Source organism: Triturus cristatus, chromosome 2_1 (genome assembly GCF_964204655.1).
Source record: "Triturus cristatus chromosome 2_1, aTriCri1.1, whole genome shotgun sequence".
Lineage (NCBI taxonomy): Eukaryota > Metazoa > Chordata > Amphibia > Caudata > Salamandridae > Triturus > Triturus cristatus.
The window spans coordinates 438,760,453-438,783,294 of record NC_140581.1 but is presented as its reverse complement, the minus strand read 5'-3'; the positions used below and the strand labels follow the sequence as shown (position 1 = coordinate 438,783,294).

The 22,842-nt window shown below is 44.7% G+C and overlaps 1 protein-coding gene across 2 annotated transcripts in view; it reads right to left on the bottom strand.

Moving 5' to 3' along the window:
* The window catches only part of CENPH (centromere protein H), a 466,689-nt gene that overhangs the window by 388,185 nt on the left and 55,662 nt on the right, over window positions 1-22,842 (bottom strand). The window contains exon 3 of one of the 2 annotated variants that reach the window (XM_085632190.1): window positions 16,942-17,070. The exons of the other annotated variant lie outside the window; for it this stretch is intronic. Within the exon in view, the coding sequence (XP_085488316.1) occupies window positions 16,942-17,070 (129 nt within the window). The remainder of the gene's footprint in view (window positions 1-16,941; window positions 17,071-22,842) is intronic. 2 annotated transcript variants of the gene reach the window in all.

Below are 22,842 nucleotides of genomic sequence, written 5' to 3'. Positions count from 1 at the left end.
GAGTCTTCAAGGAAAGTTAGTGTCAACATGTTCCTTCAGCTGATCCTTCATGGCATCCAGATGTTCTGGGAAAAATTCAGAAACATCTGCTAGGAATAATCAAACTAGCTCTGGAGAATAAATGATGCCTGGCATTATATTCTGGGAGCATCAGGCCACTTAATAAAATTTTTACTACCTGAATCCCACATCTTTATGCAAACTCAGATCTTGGAGGCCATTTAAACTGGGTTCCGAATGATAGCTGTCTATTTTCAATTTAAGTACTTCCATATACAAATGAAACATAAGCATGTTTGATACTAGACTGAAGATTTGCAATCTGATATTATAATTTTCAGTACATATCTTAACCCTTCAGCCTGCATTCCATTACCAGTAGGCAGCTACAAACAGTAGCTGCCTGTATTTCTAAGTAGAAGTAGGCCTGACTTCGTGAGTGAATATGGAGCTGCTGCAAAAGAGTTAGCAGAAGACTTCAGTTTCATGGGAAACTTTCCAATAGCTTTCTTGTCATAACCCTTTAAAATGTTAGGAGGGCTCAAAACAAAACTCTCTCAGTGGAGGGAAGGGAAAGCACTTATGAAGTTGGCTAAAACGTCTCCTGTTTTACATTTGTTGGGCGCCTCAACATCTGAAGGTGAAAACAAAGTTTTGCAATCATTTGACAGATGCAACAAGCATATGCACACTGGTTAGCCAAACAGAGAGAACCATTGATACCTCAGCTGTTGTGTGTAGAAGTACTTTATATATTTGAAGCGATTGCTTTCTCCCCCCCCCCCACCAAAACAAGAAAATCAATACTCTGCAGCATTTGAAAAGAGGAATTTCTGAAAAGTGTCTCAGTTCTACTAGTTTTGAAAATAAACATCCATAACAAAGCGTGCATTAATTTGCCCAAGTGCATGATTGTTATTCCATTTCGCCTGGACTCTACCCCACATACACACACTTCTTTACTTCCTTATCAACAACCGGGGGCAGTAGAGGTGCCAGGCAGTTTCCTTATCTAGAGCTGCAGTAATTAAATGTGATTGGCCTGGAAGAAAACTCCTCTGGAAAGAAAATCACTCAGTTGATTTGTGTAGCACGAGTAATCATCTGAGTGGGTACCCAGACACTGGCAGGGTTTAATAAGTTCAATCGAATAGTCAGTTCTCGAGTGTTCTTCAGCATTCCGGTAGAGATTGTGAGGTACAAAGCTGCAGGGGGATGTTGTTCCAAGCTTTCACTGCGAGATAGGAGCGTCCTCCACTCAAGCTTCTGTTGATGCGGGGAGTGTAGGCGAGCAATAGGGAGGGAGAGCATAGTTGTCTGGCTGGTTGATGGAATTTCAGCCAGTGGTTGATGTAGGCCTCTTCTAGGTTGTGAAGGGCCTTGTATGTGTTGTTCAGTAGCTTGAATTGACATCTCTTCTGTACTGGGAGCCAGTGGAGTTACCTGAGGTGAGGGGAGATATGGGTCCGTCGGGTAAGGTCAAGGATGAGTCTGGCTGCGGCGTTCTGGATGGCCTGCAGTCTCTGGAGAAGGTGTGCAGAGATCCTGGAGTAGAGGGCTTTATTTATTTATTATTTATTTAACGATTTGTAAAGCGCCTGGTGACCCGGAGGCATCCCCGCGCTGTAAAAGACTAGTAATGATCAGGGGGGGAGAGGAGGTACTATTTGGGGAAGAGGAAGGTTTTCAGTTCTTTGCGGAACGGAAGGTGGCAGGGTTCCAGACGCAAGCGGCGTGGAAGTAAGTTCCATCCAGAGGACGCCTTTACTGCAAAGCGTCGACCACCAGTGCGCACCTTCCTGAATCTCGGAACGTTGGCCAGACGCTCATTGTCAGAGCGCAGGAGTCTGGGAGCCTTATAGGGAGTGACCATGTCTCTCAGGATCGAAGGGCCTTGGCCGTTGAGGAGTTTGTGGGTGGTACACATGGCCTTAAATTCAATCCTCTGACGGATCGGGAACCAGTGTAGGGCCTTGAGTGCTAGTCTGGCAGAGGCTCTGGTGGGAAGATTCATTAGGAGCCGGGCGGCTGCATTTTGAGCGCGCTGGAGTTTTGCCAGAGTGGATTCGGGGGCTCCTAGATAAACGGCGTTGCTATAGTCGAGGCGAGCAAGGATCAGGCCTTGGACAAGGAGTTTCCTTGATAGGGGAGGGAGTAGCGGGAGGATCTTTCGGATAGAGCGCATGAGTCCGAAGCAGGTGCCTGCTGTTTTGGCTGCCTGGGTCTTCATGGATAGATCAGGTTCAAGCCAGACTCCCAAGGTCTTAATTTCCTTCTTCGGGGTGGGCGCCTCGCCAAAAACGTCAGGCCAGACCGATGAAGGAATAGTAGCCCATTTCTTGCCCATGAGCATGACCTCCGTTTTGGATCCATTGAGCTTGAGTGATGAATCGCACATCCAGTGGTGGATTGCCTGGAGGCAGTTCAACAGATTGTCTGGGCGGTGGTCAAGATGTGAGAGAGAGACGACCAATTGCGTGTCGTCCGCATAACTCACTATCTTGATACCGAATGGGGCTACTACATCCTCCAGGGGGGCCATATAGGCGTTAAACAGAGTGGGGCTCAGCGAAGACCCTTGGGGGACTCCGCTAGAGAGAGGGAATGAGGCTGAGCGGGAATTGCCGTCCCAGACCTGGAACGAGCGGCCCAATAAAAAGGACTCTATCCAGGCAAACGCGGTACCCCCAAGACCTGCCCTGGCCAACCGATGGAGCAAGACACGGTGGTTCACCATGTCAAAGGCTGCACTAAGGTCCAGGAGGATCACTGCCACTGACCCTCCTGAATCAAAGATGCACCTTGCCTCCTCGATGACTGTGAGGAGGGCGGTGTCCGTGCCGTGGCCAGGGCGAAACCCTGTTTGGGATTGACGCAGAAGGTTATTGGATTCGAGAAACAGGGACAGTTGGGCATTGACCAGTTTTTCGGCAATTTTGCTAATGCCCGGGAGGAGCGAGATCGGCCTGTAATTTGCCAGATCGGAGGGGTCCAGTTGAGGTTTTTTAAGGAGGGCCTTGACTACTGCACCCTTCCAGCTCGGAGGGACAGAGCCTTGGGACAGCGAGATGTTGATCAGCTCCGTAATAGGGGGTACGATGACCGGAGCAACTGTTTTCAGGAATCTCATGGGGGCGGGATCAAAGGGAGATCCGCTTTTCATCTTGGCCAAAGTTTTTCCCACTTCGTCCAGGGATACAGCCCTAAACGCAGTTAGCTGTGGGTGAGAGTGTGGGTAATAGACACATCGGTGTTGCTATGGGTTGGCTGACTGGGGGGTGGGAGAGAGGCCAAGATGCGGGAGATTTTGGAATCGAAGTAGGTTGCCAGTTCATCGCTTCTGCCCAGAGGGGAGCTGTTGGAGGAGGGGGGTGTTGGTATTTTCAGAAGCTCTTTGGCGATAAGGTACGACTCTCTCGCCGAATTAGTGGCATTTTTTATTCTAGCATCGTAATATGAGGCTTTAGTGAGTTTCAGGGTGGATTTGTAGGTTCTCACTGACTTACGGTAGGCGTCCTTACTGGAGTGGAGCCAGTCCTTTCTCCACAGTCGCTCCGCTTTTTTGCATTCTTTGCGGAGGATTCTAAGCTCCTGGCTGAACCAGGGGGCTGATCCTGTCTTTCCGTTTTTGTCCTCACGAGTTTTAATGGGGAGGATCGAATCCAGGGAAGTGGAAATCCACTCTCTGAAATTTCTGTCCGCTGTGACAGGGTCCTCTGACGGAGTAAGGGTCATCGAGTTGAGAGTTCTGGCCCAGTCCTCTGTGGAGAGCCTGGACCAAGCCCTGTCCCGGATAAGGGTGGCAGGCTTGTGGGGCTTCCTAAATACTCCTGGTAAGAAGAGAGGGACCAAGAAATGGTCTGTCCAAGGGAGGGGAAGAGACACTTTGGATTGGAGGGTGTGGACATTGGTGAAGACTGGGTCTAACAGGTGACCTTTGGTGTGGGTGGCTCCAGAGTTTGTCAATTGGAGGCCGTAGGCTGCCAGGTCTAGAGTCAGATCGGCGGCCCCTATATCTAGGGGGTCGTCGAAATGAATATTCAGGTCTCCAAGTATAGTAAAATTGGAGGTAGAATAGGCTAGTGAAGATATTGATTCTAAGAGAGCACTAGCAAAGGGGCCAAAATGGCCAGGGGGGCGATATACTAGGAGGCCAGACAGCGAGCTTGTCGGTGCCAGCTGGAGGGTAAAATGGCAGCTTTCTGAATCTAAGATATGGGCGTCATTAATTCTGCAGGAAAAGTGGTCCCGATGGAGGATAGCTAATCCACCTCCTCTACCGGAGGGACGTGGTTGGGACTGAATGAGGAAGCCTGGGGGTAAGGCTATGACTACGTCCGAGTCCGAGTGAGCAGTGAGCCACGTTTCTGTGAGAAACAGAGCATCGAGGTCGTGGTCTACAAGTAAGTGATTGATGAATAGAGCATGCTTGGGGAGCGACCTACAATTCAGTACGGCTAGTTTGAGGCCAGGGTGTGGGGTGGGAGAATCGGTGAGTTGAAGCCGGACTGGATGACAGAGTGTGCAGCTAGTGAAGGTCCGTCACCTTCATGAACATACGTGCACAAAGTATTGTTGGTGGGTCTGACACTCAGGAGGGCTCGGCGGGAGTAACTAATTTTTTTGTAAGCAGGTTCCGGCATAACTTCTGGCCCTAGGCCCGGTCGAGCGCGGACGGGCGCAGACGGGCTTGCCTTAGGCGCGCCTTCGGCGCGCAAACGGCGCTCCCGCTGCGCTCGTCCGCTGCGCTTCCTGTCTATGCACATATCTACCTCAGGGGGGCGTGGCCTCGAGGGGGCGTGGTCAGCGAGCACGCCGGCGATGGCGGCCGCTGAAGTAAACACAGAACGCTACAGCGTTAAACTCGGCTGTGCGCTGTCACAGGCAAAGGGCTTCTGCCCCAAGCGAAGGTAAAAGAGGTAGGCTTTGTTCAATATTTTTAAAACATATAGGAATAAATCACACTAAACAGTTTTAAAAAACAGTATTTAAGTAAAACTAATCGTACCGCCAACTCCCGGCTTTCCGCCTCAAGAGTGGGTTAAAGAGTCTTCAGTCTAGTCTGCTTGTGATGAGGGCTTGAGTGATGGTGCGGCTCGTGTCCGTGAGGAGCCTGTTTAAGATCTTTTGTAGCATGTGCTCGGTGAAGAAGCAGGCTGAGGAGACGTTGCTGATCCGAGAATACATTGTTAGCTTGCTATCTAGGATGATGCAGAGGTTTCTAGAGTGGTCAGACTGGTAAGGTGCTGGTCCTAGTTCCGTTAGCCACCAAGATTCGTTCCATGGGATTCATTTGTTGCCATATTTATCAGTACTTCTATTTTGTCAGTGTTGAGCGTCAAGCAATAGTCTTTCATCCAGTTGGCAACGCTCGTCATGCACCTGTGAAATTTGATTCTGATAGTAGCGTCCTTGGAGAGGGAGAGTTCAGTGTCGTCTGCGTCTGAGATGCTGTAGAGCCCGTGGGATCTGACAATGTTTATCAAAGGTGTCATGTAAGTGTTGAAAGAGAGTGGGCCGAGTGATGTGAGACCTGGGGGACACTGCAGATTATTTGATTGGATTTGGAGGTGAATGGAGGTAGGCAGACTTTCTGAATTCTTTCAGTGAGGAATGAGACGATCCATCTTAGGGCAGTCCATTGGATACCGATATTGTGTAGCTGATGATCAGAGAGTGTGCTGGTATACTGTGTCGAATGCTGCTGAGAGGTCGAGGAGGATCAGGGCCTCCATCTCTCCTTGGTCGAGGAGGGCTTTGATGTTGTATGTTGCTGTGATCAGAGCTGTCTCAGTGCTGTGGTCACTGGGGAATCTGGACTAGGAGGAGTCAAGAAGGTGGTTTTGTCTGATATGAGCAGTGAGTTGTCTGTTGATCACTTTCTCCAGGACTTTGGCCGGGAAAAGGAGTAGGGAGCTGGGTCGGAGGTTCAGGAGTTCGCTGGGGTCAGCTGATGGTTTCTTGAGTAGGGGCTTGATCTCAGCATGCTCTCAGTCTTCTGGGAACGAGACCGTGGATATTGAGGTGTTGAGCAATCTGGTGAGTTTCTGGCCAATTTTGTCTCTTCTGAGGTTAAAGATGTGTGGGCAGGGATCGTAAGGTGGTCATAAAGGCAGTGATTTCCTTGGAAGTGAGCAGGTTCCCAGTGGTCAGTCAGAGTTCTGTGCTGGTTTCAGTGGGGGAGGGGGAGGGGTGTTGATTGAGGAGGTCAGTAGGCTCAGGCTGGAGTTCAAATTTTTTGTAGATGGTGGAAATTTTGTAGTAAAAGGTATTGGCGAGGTTGTCGCAGAGCACCTGCGAAATGGTGTTGATGTTCTCGGTGGCTGCAGGGTTGGAGAACTCCTGGACGATGTTGAAGAGTTACTTGTGGTTGGAGCTGGAATCTATGTGAGCAGCTATGGCCTCTCTTTTTCTCCCTTAGAAGCAGAGAGAGAGAGAAAAGAGAGTAACATGGTACAAAAGGAAAATAAAAGGCAAGAGTTTGAGTCTCGAAAAGAGCGAGGGTCAAAGCACAGAAACACATGCAATACAGCACAATAAGGCAAAACAAGATTGTGAGGCAGAGAAGAGTGAGATGAGTGAGAAGGATGAGAAAGACACAAAGGAGAGAGGTATAAGGCACGCACGGTGTGCAGCTGGGTATGAAAGAGCCTCGACTGGTTGCAGGACCAGTCCAGGTAAGTCGGAGGACTAGTCCAGGTAAGTGAGAACGTAATGTGATTTATCCTTCAATCTTTGGGCAGGATCATCGAAAAACCAAAAGATGATGTACTGCATCTAAAATATTTTTAGCTAGTGCAGCAAACAAATCTTGTAATTGCTCATCTACAGTAGCCATTGCAGAAGAAGCACAAGCCCTTATTACTGTAGCGTTTATAGTATACTGATAAAAATTATACACCACAAGCCTGGGAACCTGCTAAGAACCTTATGCAAAGCAATGTTTGAAGCCATGCACAGGTGAGAGCTGCAAGTACATCAAAAAACCATTAAGCATGAGTAACACAATGTAAAACATGCCCCTTTCAGAAAGGGGGGGCACACTGTAAGAACAAAACAGTGCTGTTCAAAAACAGAAGCACCAGAGAAGCTAATCCCTGTGACCGGACTGCTGAGGAGAAGAAAAAAAAAAAAAAGAGTAACCTGTTGTGACAGTTGGGATTCACCAGTAAGGTGTGGAGCACATGCTCATCTATTATGGGAGCCAAATATATTTAAATTTACAAACCTCCTTTTGGAGAAGCTTATTCTGTCCATTCTTAACCACATCGGCACAGTGCAAGGAGGACTATATTAGTCAACTTTGGAAACAAGCACTGGCAAAGATAATAGGTCTCACCTTCAGCATACCTTTTGGCTTTGTAATGCTTCTTGCTGCTGCTTTTCTGGATCAGCAAAAACTAAACTTGCACCGACAACGCATTATGTCTTGTTTCTCAGTGTTATTACCAGACCTCTTGACTGTGTTAATTCACATCAGCAAAAAGAAAAAACACTTTTTGTTTGCCATTTGGGACAGAAAAAACAGTAGACAGGGAGGGGAGGGGACAGAGAAGCATCGGTCAAGGTACTGGGGTTGAGATAAGAAAGCAGCAACACAGAGTGTTAAGCAAGTATATAAGGGGGAAGCAGCACAAAAGGTAGAGAGCAAAACAAAACACACATTCTTATGGACTTCTGAAGAAAAAAAGAAGTTCCCCGAATGTGAGGAATGGAAGGATAACAAATAATTTATTCAAAAAGATAGTAAAGAAGCTATGCTCAAGGAGAGGGACAAACATGAAAAGATTATGGAAATCCATGAAATAAGAACCAAGCAAATGAGACTGACAAGAAAGATATTGGGCCGTCTCAAACCCTACTACAGATTTTGGTATTGTCAACAATGTTGTGGACAATACATACTTGACAAAAGCTGTCTGGAGGCAAGACCAGAAAAGTAATGAGGAGTAAGAGGTCTGGAGCAGGCGAAGGTGTTCACAAGACATGGGGAGGTTACTTGGCAGTTTCATGCTGAGTTAACAAGGAGATGTGAACTCACTTGATGTCCAGCACAAGTTGGCAGTCCACTTTCTTTAAACTTGTTCTTCTCAGTATTTGAATTTCATTATGCTTATTAATTCCAGTTTTGCACAGACATGATACTTGCATTACAATTAGCTCGATGCACAATTTTGCCCTCGTTTCGCTCCTCCTTTCATGTCTCTTGTGTCAAAGTATCATCACTTCAACTGCCTCTCTGTCGCTAATCCCAGCACTTTACCTTAAATTAAAAGGGGGATTTCTTTGAAGCAAAATAGGTGCGAACTCTGATACACGTCTTTCACAACTGCCAATTGGTCAACCTCAAAATTGGTAGTTGGAAAACAATTCAAGAACTGCGCCTTTGAAGAGCAAAGAGGAGAGTAACTCACCTGAATACATTACGGAGGGAGGCAAAGGATGCACTCCTAGATTGGCTGCAATCGAAAACTAACATACAATATTTGCTTAGTAATAGGTATGGACAACACTGCTTTTGGTCTTCTTGGAAAGCTGCACTGACCATGCAACAATTGCAAATGGATCGATGTGCACACTGGGCTTGAGTGTACATACTTAAGGGAGGTGCCATCATATCTTGTAAGGGGGCTCATTTTGTGTCCTGCACACCCATGCTTGGAACTTCCATGGACTGTCCATTAAGATTGAAAACCATTTTACTTTACTCTTTCATCTCCTATCTCGAAAAAAGGTGAGTAGTGTCTAAGACAGTGGTCAGTCAGTCAAAATAACTTTATTCAATTTAGCTCAGTAAATCATAAAAGTACATTGATAAAAACATATCAATAACATCAGTTAAAATCCTTTAAAAACTAAAAAATGTTACTTAATGAATCAGAATGAAACACCCCGCTAAAACCATTCCAAGTTAAAACATTAAAACTATCTAAAAATTGAAGATAAAGAATAAAAAGTATTGGAGCCAATATGCAGCCCTGTCAGACTCTTTTCCCTAAGTGAAAGTGCGTGGGGCATTCCCCATTGGAGCTGAATCTTACAAAGGCTTCAAGCCCTGCATGCAAATCATGCAGAAAGGCATCATCTACTTCCCATGTCCCACGGCACAGCCTAAAGCTTCGATCTATCTACTGTATCAAAAGCTGTGCGGAGGTCTATGAAGGTCAGATGGATGGTTTCCTTCTTAACTACAGGCTACTTATTACTAAGCAAGTAAAGTTTTAGATTTTGTTTTATGGTGTCTCGTCCCGGTCTGAAGCCATACAGTATTTCCAACATTATATTTCCCTTCTCTGCCCAATCTGTTAATAAGTTAAGAAGGACACTGCCAATAACTTTCACTTCAGCATCTAATAAAAAATAGCCCAATTACAGGTTGGGTCCGATCAATTTCCCTTTTTAAAGATAGAGACAATAATCGATATTTGCCAAGACAGTGGAATATGACATCGCACTGCTGCATTCTACTGTTGGGTGACTAATGGGGCCCAAAGTTCAACACATGATTTAAAAAGATCTCCAGGCACTTCATCCAGACCAGGGCTTTACACCCGAGGAATGGGCCACTATTGCTTCTGTCACGTCAGCCACGTCAAGCTGTAATTTTGCTCCTCTAGCAAAAGATGTAATCGAAGGGTAATAGTTATTATTCGAGTAGATGGACTCAAAATGTGTAACCCATTCCTGAGCTGGAATGGATTGGGCCATATCTGGGACAGCTACCTCAGTAAAGAGGGGCTAGTTCACTACTTTCCTGAAGGCTGAGCTATCTCTTGACATACAAGCAACTGTTAACTGCTCGCAAGCTTCCCTTTTAAGGGCACTCTCCCATATGATACTCCCTTCTAGCCTCCTTTTCTGCCTCTTTGGATCTTGGTTTCTGGTGCGGGGCAGCCATTAGATCTTTATGAGCCTCTGTAACTATCAAACTACTTTGGGCCAGAATCATCTTCCCTTCTCCCCTTCCTAGTAAGGGCAGTTTGTATACATCTTTGAAGATATTTGTTAAAAAGTCCAAGATAACGTGGTCAGATGTTTCCAATCGAAGACAAACTTTGAAATAAGTTCTACATCTTAGCATCAAATCCCTCAGAAACTCCTCTGGAATAATCTTACCCCCCAACCTATTCTGCGACCCTGATCTGAAATGGTTTATTTTACAATCTCCTTGCCGATCCTCCGGCCCTGCCTCAATCCAGCTCACCATCCTTGTCAGTAAAATATTATAGGCTATGGAAGATGCAACATTTCTAAAGCGAACCAGCAGGTTCAAAGTCTTTTTGGCCAGATCTTCTTGTCCCTCCTTTTGATCCTGCCGCAAAGGTGGTACTCCTGACATAATTATCACATAGGAACAGGTAGCAGGAGGGAGACCTATCACAGTCTGCTTTATCAGTTGCTCATGCCAATCACCTTGATTTGCTGGATTTCCTAAGCCCAGTACCATTTGATTCGAATGAGGCTCAGCTTGGTTGAAGCTGATATGCTTGGAAGAGACACATTGGCTATTTAGCTTAGCAAGGGTATTAGGCCCCAAAAGTGGAGAATCTCGAGTAGATACAAGTGCTGAGGTGGACGTTAGCTTGGAGGGGTGCCTAGATGGATTATTTTGTTGTAAGCTTTGGAACCCTTCCTCATTCGAATTTGCAGTGACTGACAAACCAGAGCCCTGACCAGATAAACCCCCATGACTGTTTGAGGTCCAATAACGAGCATTCAAAAACATCCAGTAGGGTGAGAACTGGTGTTGGTTCGAGCTGCAAAAGCCTCATTACTTTGTCCAAACAGCCCTCTTAATTCAGACTCCTTGATCCACAGGGATCCGGTACAAAATCATCCTCCCTATTCTCCATAGGTTATGTAACTGTCTGGGCTGCAACTAAAGATGGAGCAGCAGCTAGAAACGGTGAAGGGTGGGTGGTCTAAATAGCAGTTTCAACTAATCAAGGTCTGGTTGTTCACTTTGAGCTCAAGGTTGTGAAATATCAAGTACGCGAGATGACACAGCAAGATGTACAACATTTAAGATAGGCACAGGAAAAACCAACAAAGCTGACCTGATGCATTTAAGGAAAGAGCAGAAGAACAGGTTGATAAAGAAGTAAGGTCTCGCTTTTGGGACCTTATAAGTGTTTAGCCATGCAACAGTTGCATAACTAAATACTTATAAGGTCCCAAAAGCGAGACCTATTGGCTATGCCAATGCTTGTTTTATTTCCTGCGGGCACTTAGCAGAGGCGCATGGCATCAGTCACAAGCAAAGCTGTATGTAAGGAGGAACAATTCCAGGGCGACTTAACACCTACACCGAAAGGCCACAGGGTGCCTCCACAGCACAATAAATATTTTTCAACCTCGAGTTAGTTCGGGATTTGGGAATGTTGTAGAGGGGCAGCAGTGTTACATTAACCTGGACAGCAGACAGTGTGGCATGTTATATCGATCTGCCATTCTGTAGAGCTAAATAATATGCAGAATGTACACAAACAGGAAACATGACTTAATCGGAGAAACAAATAACGCGCAGGAAACCAAACAGAGAGATACAGGTCGAAAGGGGGAGTAAAGAAGACAGACGGGGAATGAAAAGGAATGAAATGAGGTAAAGTAAACAAGCATTGGCTGCGCGGCCGTGAAATTAACGCCGCGCGGCCATGAAAGAGAAAGTGAGCCACATGGGTAACATGGTAGGTGGGGTGGGGGTGGTGAGTGCTAAAGCAACACAGGGAAGGCTGGCATATGGCGAGCACTTTCGCGGCCGCTTTGATGTTCTCAGTGGCCGCGCAGCTCACTGAGAACATCAAAGCGGCCGCGAAAGTGATCAGCAGGCTGACAAATGGTGCGCGCGCCCGGTGCACATGCACTGTAGTTGGCGGCCTGAAAAGCACTAGTTTGCACTTAAAAATCCCGCTTTCTATAGCTCTCGCCAGAGCAGCGCTAAAGCGCTGGCTCAGGCGAGACCTAAAAATGGATGAAGGCAGTTACCCAGAGTAAACGAAAGCAAAATAATGGCAACAGCTCACTCAGCAAAATGTTAAGGCAGAATCAATATGCAAACGCTTTCCTAAGGCAGTGGTCTTCTTTCTAACTGAGGGGAGGGCTCTCCTGGGGGCGCGGAGTCATCCGAAGGGGCACGAGTCTTCGTCTTGGACTCATGCATCCCAGCAGCATGCATGAACCCCAGAATGCACTCACTCGTGGTTTTCCTTAGTGCGTTTTGTAGCCTGTTCACATCATTGTGTGTTTTTGCCATTATTTTTAAAGGCCGAGCGGCTTGTACCAAGTATGGTTTGGAAGAACAGGAACAGCTTTGGAAATTCAGTGAGGTAGCGAGGGCGGACAGGAAGGCAGTGCATTGTACACTTTACAATTCTTTTTTCAACATTCTGCAGTAAAATCATTTTGCATTTTGTCAACTGCCATTTTATTCCAGCATTCCGAATTTACTTACATTTTCCTACTTCCCAGATGCAATGAACTTTTGAAATCCTGTTTAATTCTAGGCAGGCCCCATCACGTTGGTTACAAGTATATGGGCTTGGTATACACACGCTTTTGAAGCAAATCAAGCATAGGTAGTTCTTTTCGAAGTCTATGCATTTCCCTCTTGTAACATCTCTAGTACTTGTCAGGCTCCATTGTCAAACTTGGAAAAATTAAGTCCACTGTATCGTTCTAAATTTTGGAAGTTTATATATTTGTATTTCACTTTTTAAGCTGAAACGTACCATGTAACACAGTTTTCTGGTAATTTCTTGGGGATAGTCTAAAAGCTTCCCTGGGAATGCATTCCACACACAGCTTAACATTGGCTTTGTAAAAAAGAACGGGCCAGTCGCTGGGTAGCACTTGACCACGGGGGTGATAATAATGGACCCACACGCCATAGTCACAGCGTTCGAACAAATTTACGAGAAAATATACAATTTGGCCTTCCTTAAGGATATACGATTGCCCAGGCTTGCGCCTCAAGAAGTACAGGCACTGGAGGCAGCTCTCACGGTTGATGAACTTACTACAGCCATTAGAGGTCTTCAACCGGGTAAGGCACTAGGTCCCAACGGTATTCCCGTTGAGCTTTATAAAAGAGAAGCGGACATGCTGGTGCCGCATCTGCTGAGGATGTATGAGGCCAGTCTGGCGATGGGAAAACTCCCTTGAGACCAGCGGGTAGCGACGCTTATAGCAATCCCAAAACCAGGTAAACCCCCACAGGAGTGCACCTCCTACCGCCCAATTTCGCTCCTCAACGTGGAAGCAAAAATACTAGCGAAGGTGCTGGCAGCAAGGCCGGAACACGGCGATGACCCTGAGGAGGCTTCATGGCGTGATGGCTCGCATACCCACTATCCAAGAAGAGGCGGTCATCCTCTCGCTGGACGCCAGTATGGCCGTCGATCGGGTGGAGTGGCCCTTTCTATTTGCAGTGATACAACATTTTGGTTTTGGTCCTAAATTCTGTGCCTGGATTCAACTCCTATATCCGCAGCCAATGGCACATGTAGTGGTCAACGGCGGGTGTCAGAAGACTTTCCCCAGGGGCGCGGGATAAGGCAGGGCAGTCCTTTGTCCCCCCTCTTGTTTGCTTTGATGCTCGAGCCATTGGTGGCGTGGATAAGGAGGGATCCGGTAATACACGGATTGCGGTGGTCGGAAGGATGGGAGGACCGCATCTCCCTTTATGCCAATGACATCTTGCTATGTATGGCATCCCCCAGACGGTCACTTTCCTGCCTGCTGGACATCTGCGAGTCATACGGTAGAGTTTCGGGCTACACTATTAACTAGGCAAAATTTGTTTTATATATACTTAAGCACCCCCTCCACACCTGCCCAGGGGTGTCACAATCCAGATTGCAGATGACGGGTTAAAGTACCTGGGGATATATATCACGCCGCAACCCACACAATTTTTCAAGCGTAATCTACAGCCACCCCTGAAGAGGCTCTGTAGTGACGTGAAATACTGGCACTCCCTGCCACTGACACTCCTGGGCCGAGCGGCCCTGTTCAAAATGATGGCTCTCCCCAGGTTTTTATACGCTCTGCAAAACATGTCAACCCCGGTCTCTCCCTCCTAATTCAAGTCAATTGAGGCGGAAGTAGGCCACCTCCTCTGGAAAGGGAAGCCTCCCCGCATAGCAATATGCAAGCTGATAAGGGGTTGGTACGATGGCGGAATTGCCCTGCCCAACACTCAACTATACTATTGGGCCTCCCAGCTCATAGTGGTTAATCAATGGCTCCACGCCCCACAGGACGAACCAGCATTGCGCATGGATAGGCACACCATTGGCACCGACGGAATCCTGGGCGCACTATATAATAAATCCCGGAAACACGCAGTGACTGGCCCGACAGCGCACACCGTGCGCATCTGGTTTATAGCACTTCGTGGGCTCGGCTGGGAGGGAGTGCTAACACAACACACGCCACTCTAGGACACCACACCCCAAGATTGGGCAGGCTTCGCAACAGTAAAGGTTTCACCCGATGGGATCTAATAGGTATATCCAGGGTGGGGGACCTGTGGAAAAAGGAGGGGGGTGGTCACATTTGCTCAGCTACAGGCAAAGTATCAGATGGCAGAGACAGAGCAATACAGATACTTGCAAATTAAACAGGCACTTACGAGGGCCTTACCACCGGGAACTGATCTCCCAGAGTCTGAATCAATGCCCGAGCACAACTAGTTATATCATCCACATTGTATAATCAGCAACAAACAGTATAGTGACAATAAATTGAGCAATTGTATAGATCTTCTCTTTATTCTCTCATTCATTGGTCCAGCCAACACGTGTTTCGTCGCCCGGGAGTACCCACGACTTCCTCAGGGCTGGAAAATAAATATAGGGTTTCTTTGTAACATGTACAAAACTAAACAATGACTAATATTGTGTGATACAAGTGGAGCCAATAGAAAATGCACCATAGGCGTGATACTTAGGTGAACAACATTTAAATATAGTGAATTACATCAAGTACAAAAAAGTTGAATTCATCAGAGATAGGCCCACGTTGCTGAGAAAGAGTGTATAAATAGTTCGGAAATATCCAAAATTAAGAAATAATTACAGTAAAACCAGTCCAATATTTGTCCAAAGTTGCACCACAAAGTGATGGGGATTACAAAAGTGAAATCTATATATACACACAACATGACACGTACCAGTCGAAGACATACGATCAGCATGACTTCTAATTAATAACAAAATAATGAATCAATATATGGACCATTCCTGAAACACACAATCAGATAAGTAAAGATAAAATAAACTACCTCGGGACCATTTAACATATCATTTGGGTACGATACTCGATTTGTACACCTATTCATTTTATAAATGAGCACAGGTCAGGACATTGTGATTTTCGATGTTGTGAAGTCTTTCATTTCGCATGTCATTTGGGCATGATATTTGATGCGTATACTTAGTTACTTTGTAATTAAGCACAGTCTAGGACATGGGGAGTCTAACCTTATAGAGAGACGTTGCTCTATTGACACACACTTAGACTCCTTCTGGATGTTTTGATCAATAGTTTTGGTCGGCAATTGTTATTATATCATAATATATTTCGTTTTTTCAGATTCACAATATACTCATTGAAATTCATTCACCACAAATTTTGAACTAGTGACCAGGACGGATGCTTTACTGGTCCCGAGGTAGTTTATTTTATCTTTACTTATCCGATTGTGTGTTTCAGGAATGGTCATGTGACCATATATTGATTCATTATTTTGTTATTATCTAGAAGTCATGCTGATTGTATGTCTTCGACTGGTACGTGTCATGTTGTATATATAGATTTCACTTTTGTAATCACCATCACTTTGTTGTGCAACTTTGGACAAATATTGGACTAGTTTTACTGTCATTATTTCTTAATTTTGGATATTTCCAAACTATTTATACACTCTTTCTCAGCAACGTGGGTCTATCTCTGATTAATTCAACTTTTTTGTACTTGATGTGATTCACTATATTTAAATGTTGTTCACCTAAGTATCACGCCTATGGTGCATTTTCTTTTGGCTCCACTTGTATCACACAATATTAGTCATTGTTTAGTTTTGTACATGTTACAAAGAAACCCTATATTTATTTTCCAGCCCTGAGGAAGTCGTGGGTACTCCCGGGCGACGAAACACATGTTGGCTGGACCAATGAATGAGAGAATAAAGAGAAGATATATACAATTGCTCAATTTATTGTCACTATACTGTTTGTTGCTGATTATACAATGTGGATGATATAACTAGTTGTGCTCGGGCATTGATTCAGTTTTAATGTGATCTGTTGGGATCACGAATTGGGAAGGGTGGATGACCCCTCTCCCCTTGAGCACCTACAAGATGTCTTAGTACGTTACTGATAGGGGTGAGCGCCTTTATCCACCAGGGACTTTCATCCGTTTTATGTTATATTGATCTCCCAGAGTCCTCACTGCTCAAGGATCGATTACTGACAGACAGCCTAACCAAAAAAGTTATTTCTCTAACGTACCGTAAATTGGTTAACCATCAGAAAGATCCCACACACAATCTTAGAGAAAAATGGCAGACTGAGTTGGGGGAAATTTATCCACAGAGGGTGTCCCTGAAAATGGACACGAGTGTGGGGGAAATGGAACGCATTTCGAGGGAACATATGCGTCCCTCCACCTGAAGAATCTGACCCAGAACTGAGTCACTAATGAACACTGATGACGTTCCCTATGGGAGAATTGTTATTAACTGTGAAGACGGGTACATTGGGAAAGTTGGAGAAGCGAAAGTACGTATATTCTGTTCACTCTAATGCACTATCTTGTACAATGTATGAACCGATAAATACATGTGTTTGTAATCAGCTATTTTTTATGCAAATAACAATAAAACCTTAAAAAAAAAAATTGGCTTTGTGTTTTAAAACTCCACATTTGCTTGCTTACTGTTTGCTGACTTTATTTGTTTAGGCTGTCCAGCTTGAGTTGACCCCTTGGAGTATAAACGATTATCTGTATTCTTGCTCGCTTTTTGTAAACAGGCCTTTAAATCTTGTTCTTCTCTTGTCACATTTGCTGTGGATTCAAAGTCCAAGATCAAATGTTAGGCTCTGTCATCCAAGGGAGCTTGGTGTTTACTTTTCTCTCTCTGACTTCAAAGTCAGGAGATTTATGTGACAATCTTGCTGTGAAAGGAAAGGCTTTTTTCTAGCACACAAAAGAAAATTAAAAGTCTGCAAATTAACTGTGCAGGTATTTCAGAATATATCAGAATTAGGGAAGCACTAATAAAGCACATTTTTATGTAATTCTGAAGTGTGGTGGAAACAAACATTTTAATACGATTAAAACAATTCAATACACAAGGTGATCAGCAAAACTGTATGTCTGTGCAAATGTGATGGTAATTTCAATTAAAATTGTATTGTCTGTAATGATATTGGGCTACAAAATCATGCACACTCCACACTACACCACTCTGCACCACTCTATTCCACTTTATTACCCTCCACTCTATGCCACTTCATTCTACGACACTTCATATCACTTCGTTACACACCACTACATGCCACTCCACTCTATACTACCCCACTCTACACCACTCTATGCCATGCCTCTCCTCTTTACTCCATTCTACTCTACGCCATTCTGACACTTCACTCCACTTAACACCACTCTACTCTATGCCACTCAACGACACTCTACTCCATTCTCCGGAACTCCATCTACGCCACTCCATTTTTCTCCACTCTATTCTATGACACTCTACGCCACTCCACTCCACTGCACTGCACACCACCCTACCACACTCTTTGTCTGTAGCGTTCTTGAGGTTGAACGTGGTCCCAAATATGTATGTTGTTCTTCTCTGTACTGTGCCAATGGGCAACTTTTCTGATTCTTCACTGTGAGAGTAGTGTTAGAATAAACCTTGCTAAATTAAAGCATAAGAAGAACCGTGTTGTATCTTACCAGACATAGCCGAGTTGCACCTTAGTAGTTTCTTTATTTGTCTTGTTGCAGGATGGTAATCATGTACATCAGCAGCCTGGTAATTCATGGATTCATGTACTACAGCTGATAGTCCATATATAACACACCCACCAGGAGCAACCTGCATGCTGCTAAGCCCATCTTCAACTGTCACACTTCACTCACATAGGCACCCAAACATTCCATGCATCTATGTCACACCAACATTCCACTCAGAACACTCACACTGGCTGAGCAACAAGGAGCTAGGTAAACTGGTACAACATTAATAAATAAACAGGATACAACATATCCCCCTCCTTTCAAATGGAAATAACAATACTACATGGGATAAACTATACACAAGAAAACACATATGCAGAAAATAGTTCAAAACTCAGGGATGCACAGTAAAATACAACATCTCGAGAGAGAGAGTCTGAACAATTAAGAAACCAGAAAGGATGAATACATTGACAAGCAATATAAAATAAATTGACAATCCATACCACCCATCCTCCCCCATAAAAACAATTTTAAAACTGTTTATAACGTGTAGCAAAGGGTGATACGCACCCAGAGACAAAATAACACACGCTGTGACGATGGGTCTGTAACCCATAATCATCCCTCCTGTAAGGGTTTTTACCTTTAACCATTATATGGGGCTGTAACCCATAACCTACCCCTGACGTAAGGGTGAGTAACTAATGTTAATGGTCCATGACCCATAAAGATATACCATGTGTAAGGGTTAATACCATGAAATTTGTAAATGGGACTGACACCCATTGAGACAGCAAACAGGATGTGCATCACATGGCGACCTATAAACCGTTTAACAAGTGAAAGTATACGTGTAGAACATTACACACCGTATGAACAAGATGTGTAGAGCATGACAACTTACACACCGTTAACGGATCCCACATGTAAAGTAGTGTAACTACGAAACAGAAAGGTGGGAAACCACCCACCAAGAGACTAGAACTTCCCTCATGTAAGGGAGTGTTAAGTATAAAAATGGAACCAAACTTCATACTCGTCCCTCATGTAATGTGTGAATATGAAACTAAACTCCATACCCTTCCATCATGTAAGGGAGTGTAATGTGTAAATATGGAACTAAACTCCATACCCGTCCTTCACATAAGGGAGTGTAAGAAGAAATCAAGAAATGGGCGACCACCAACCACTAAAACACTAGGGCCTCCCTTAAGATAGTGTACCTAGGCTTGCAAAAGTATACCTTAATTTAACGCTCTTTAACTTAGGACTAACAAAAACATGTGATCCTTGGTGAAAATACACAAATACCCAATGTTTTAAACTGCACTTTAGACAGTCCATTATCCATTAGTCTTAAGTATCGCCCGCAGTAGCCAGTTGCACCTCACGCCCAATGTAGCCACATGATTCGGGCTCCTCACCACGTGCTTGTGCTTCATTTGTGCTGCATGAACAGACCGCTGGTAATTCATTCCACACGCCGCACATTACGCTGGGCAAGGCAACAGCCCAGAGGCTCTCAGCCGCTCCAAGTATTCTCTCGAGCTAACGCCTTGCAGTCCATCCACGCCCAAGTCGACTCACCGCCACTCTGCAGACGGTCCTGTTCAGTTTCAAAATTCCCCTTGTTGGTAGCAACGCAAACTGCTCCGTTGCTCTTTCCACACGAAAGACGGACGCACATTCCAAATTAGCGTTGCTTCATACTCCCCAAAGATGGCGGCATGTAGATGATGCTGCGCCGGATGGCTCAAGGCGCGTCCGTGCTCAATAGCGTCAGACAACAGCATGATATTCTGCCAAGCAACAGTGCCCTCACAAAATGCTGTGCAGCCCACGCGATACGGTAAAGCAGGTAAACCTCCGCGCTCTGCAGACAGATCGTGTCTCTGTTTTGAATCCGCACCACAGCAGTTAAACTGCCATTGGTCCGGGGGAGGTGGGGGATGCCACAAGTGATAAGACAAGATGTAACACAAGAATTGCCTCACCACAAAATTCCCACACATGCTGCTGGTATCTGAGCTGTTTTTCCATTGTTTTTCCAAAGCATTTAAAGTAGAAGTTACTGAAATGTTCTCACAGCAAGAGTCCCGCTCCTGCCACTGGTACCACAACCAGGTTCCACTTAAAATACTGTGCATTCCCCAGCAGTGGAAACACACGCAGAAAAGATAGCATAGTGCAACATGCCACTATACTTTTCAGCAGAATTAAAGTAGAAAAGTACAATATAAAAGGCACGAAGACACAGTGTGTAGCAATCTCCCTTCAAGCGCACACATTTAGAAGACTATTCAGCTTGTAAACACCACAGTTGTAAAACTTGTAATCTTCTAAACACGACCAAAACTAGTTAACTCAAATCTGCAGGCAATCACTGTGGTGGTGATTATTCCTTAGTTAACATAGCTGTGAGTTCCAGTACTCCCACAGGCTGTTACATTACAAAGATATGCAAGACCTTTAAGTAAATGAAGTACACACAGGCTGGGGCCGTCCGGTATGAAGGACACTGGTGGAGCTGGCAGGCCTGGTACTTCATCCTTGAGACTTTTTTTTATTAGTTTCTGTAATTTACCTTAGATTATCAATGTCCATTCCAGAGACAACTTCTGTAAAGCCAGTAGCACGCATAGGTCTGTCTCCAGGTCATTGCCAAATATATGTTGCATCTTACCAGACGTAGCCGAGTTGCATCTTAGTCGTTTCTTTATTAGTCTTGTTGCAGGATGATAATCATGTACATCAGCAGCCTGGTAATCCATGTACTACAGCTGATAGTCCACATATAAAAGCCCCACCAGGTGCAGCCTGCCTGCTGCTCAGACCATCTTCAACTGTCACACCTCACTCACACAGGCACACACACATTCCATGCATCTCTGTCACATCAACATTCCACTCCGAACATTCACACTGGCTGAGCAGCAAGGAGCTAGGTAAATAAGCAGGATATAACAAACCGATATTTTAAGAACACTTGTATATCATTTCTCAGAAGTGTATTGAAGCAAACTGAAAGTTAATGATTCTAAACTCACAAATTACTAAATCATAGTTTTAGAATTCATGCTAAATAAATGTTTTCAAATAAATGTTTATACAGACCAACAGCAAGTACAACTACGTTCCAAAGTTTATTTAATCGCTAATACTTTTTCAACAAAACATGTAATAATGCTACGACTTTTACTCTTTCCCTTTACTGTGGCTGTATCCACAACCATTTCAAAATTAACACAGCATAATACTCTATGGCAGCTTGATTGTTTACTTTTTGCTGAAGCCAGTCCAGTTTTCATTACTATGTTGGTGCCAAGCTCCCCATGCGTGTCAAATACAGGTTGGCTGGGTAATTTTGTGGGTGCTTGCAAGTGCCACCAAGTGTGTGCTATTCTTTTAATTTACCAATCCGAGATGAATCTCTAAATTACAAAACAAATATGAAATGGAAGTAGCGAGGACATGCTTTTTAGGTCTCGCCTACGCAGCGCGCATTCGTTGCATATGAGGCCCTTTAGCCGTCGCTCTGCTCTTTTTGGAAGCACACACTCGTGCTTGTGGCGGCATCCAGCTTGCAGGAGCGCGCCACAAGCATGAGTGCAGTGCTTCCAAAAAGAGCAGACTGCGCGTGCAGGCACGCACCACTCCCGGGATCGTTAGGTCTCGACTAGTCCAATCGCGGCACCCGCGCTTTAGTTTGGTAAAGCGCGGGTGCGCGATTGCTGCAAAAGTAAAGAAATAGATGGTTTTTTCGATTTCTTTACTTTTGCAGCAATCGCGGCACCTGCGCTTTACTTTAACATGTTTAAAGTAAAGCGCGGGTGCCGCGATTGTAGCAAAAGTAAACAAATAGGAACAAGCATTGGCATAGCCAATATGTCTCGCCTTTGGCTAAACACTTATAAGGTCCCAAAAGGCGAGACCTATTGGCTATGCCAATGCTTGTTTTAAGCAGAGGGGCCAGCAGCAGTTTATGCCTGCCTTAAAGTAAAGAATGTTAATTCACATTTTGGGAAGCGATACAGAAAAAACAGCTTAAAAAAATTACACAAAATTTGGCAGAAAGTAAGGACTTTTCTCAGACAGTGTGTTTTATGTTGCTTGTAAATCTGTTCAGTCGTTTGAGAAATTTGCGTTTAAAGTGCTCAAGTGGGCTTCATGGGATTAAAAGGATAGTGATACCTGGACTGCTGGTGACCAGATATGCTCTGGTTGATTACTTTAAAAGGGGACTAGTCAATTCGGATTGGCTGGCTACAATCCAAACAATATGTTGTGGCAGCTATTACAGGACTCGGGGACATGGTCTCCGAGTCTTTAAAATGAATTAACAGTCACAATAAGCATAAGCGATTCCCAAACCTTTTAGAACCACAACCCACTTTTCAAAACAAACTTTCATGATCTACCTAGCTTTAATGGACATTAGGCAGGTGATTTTCTTAAATGTAACTAAAGCATTGTATGGTAGCACACTCATTTACAGCACATTTTCCATTGAAATGGACACTACATTTCCACAGCCATACAGTTTTGCTGATAAACCTATATTGCACACAAACAATAATGTGTGGAAATCAGAGTTCAGTGAATAATTATAAATTGCACAGTACCAAGTAAAATATTGTGATTTTTTTTCATCCCATTAAAATCTTTGTTTCCATCACACTTCAGAATTACAACAAAATGTGCTTCATGTTTGTATTACGAACTGCTGCAGTTCATTTGTAGCTATTTGCATTTGATTGTGTGTTACAAAAATGACAACTTACAGTCTTTCCTTTCTGACTCACTGTCCCCAGTACGATTGTCACATAATTCACGTTACTTTACCCTTCTACGACAGCAAATTGAGAGGAG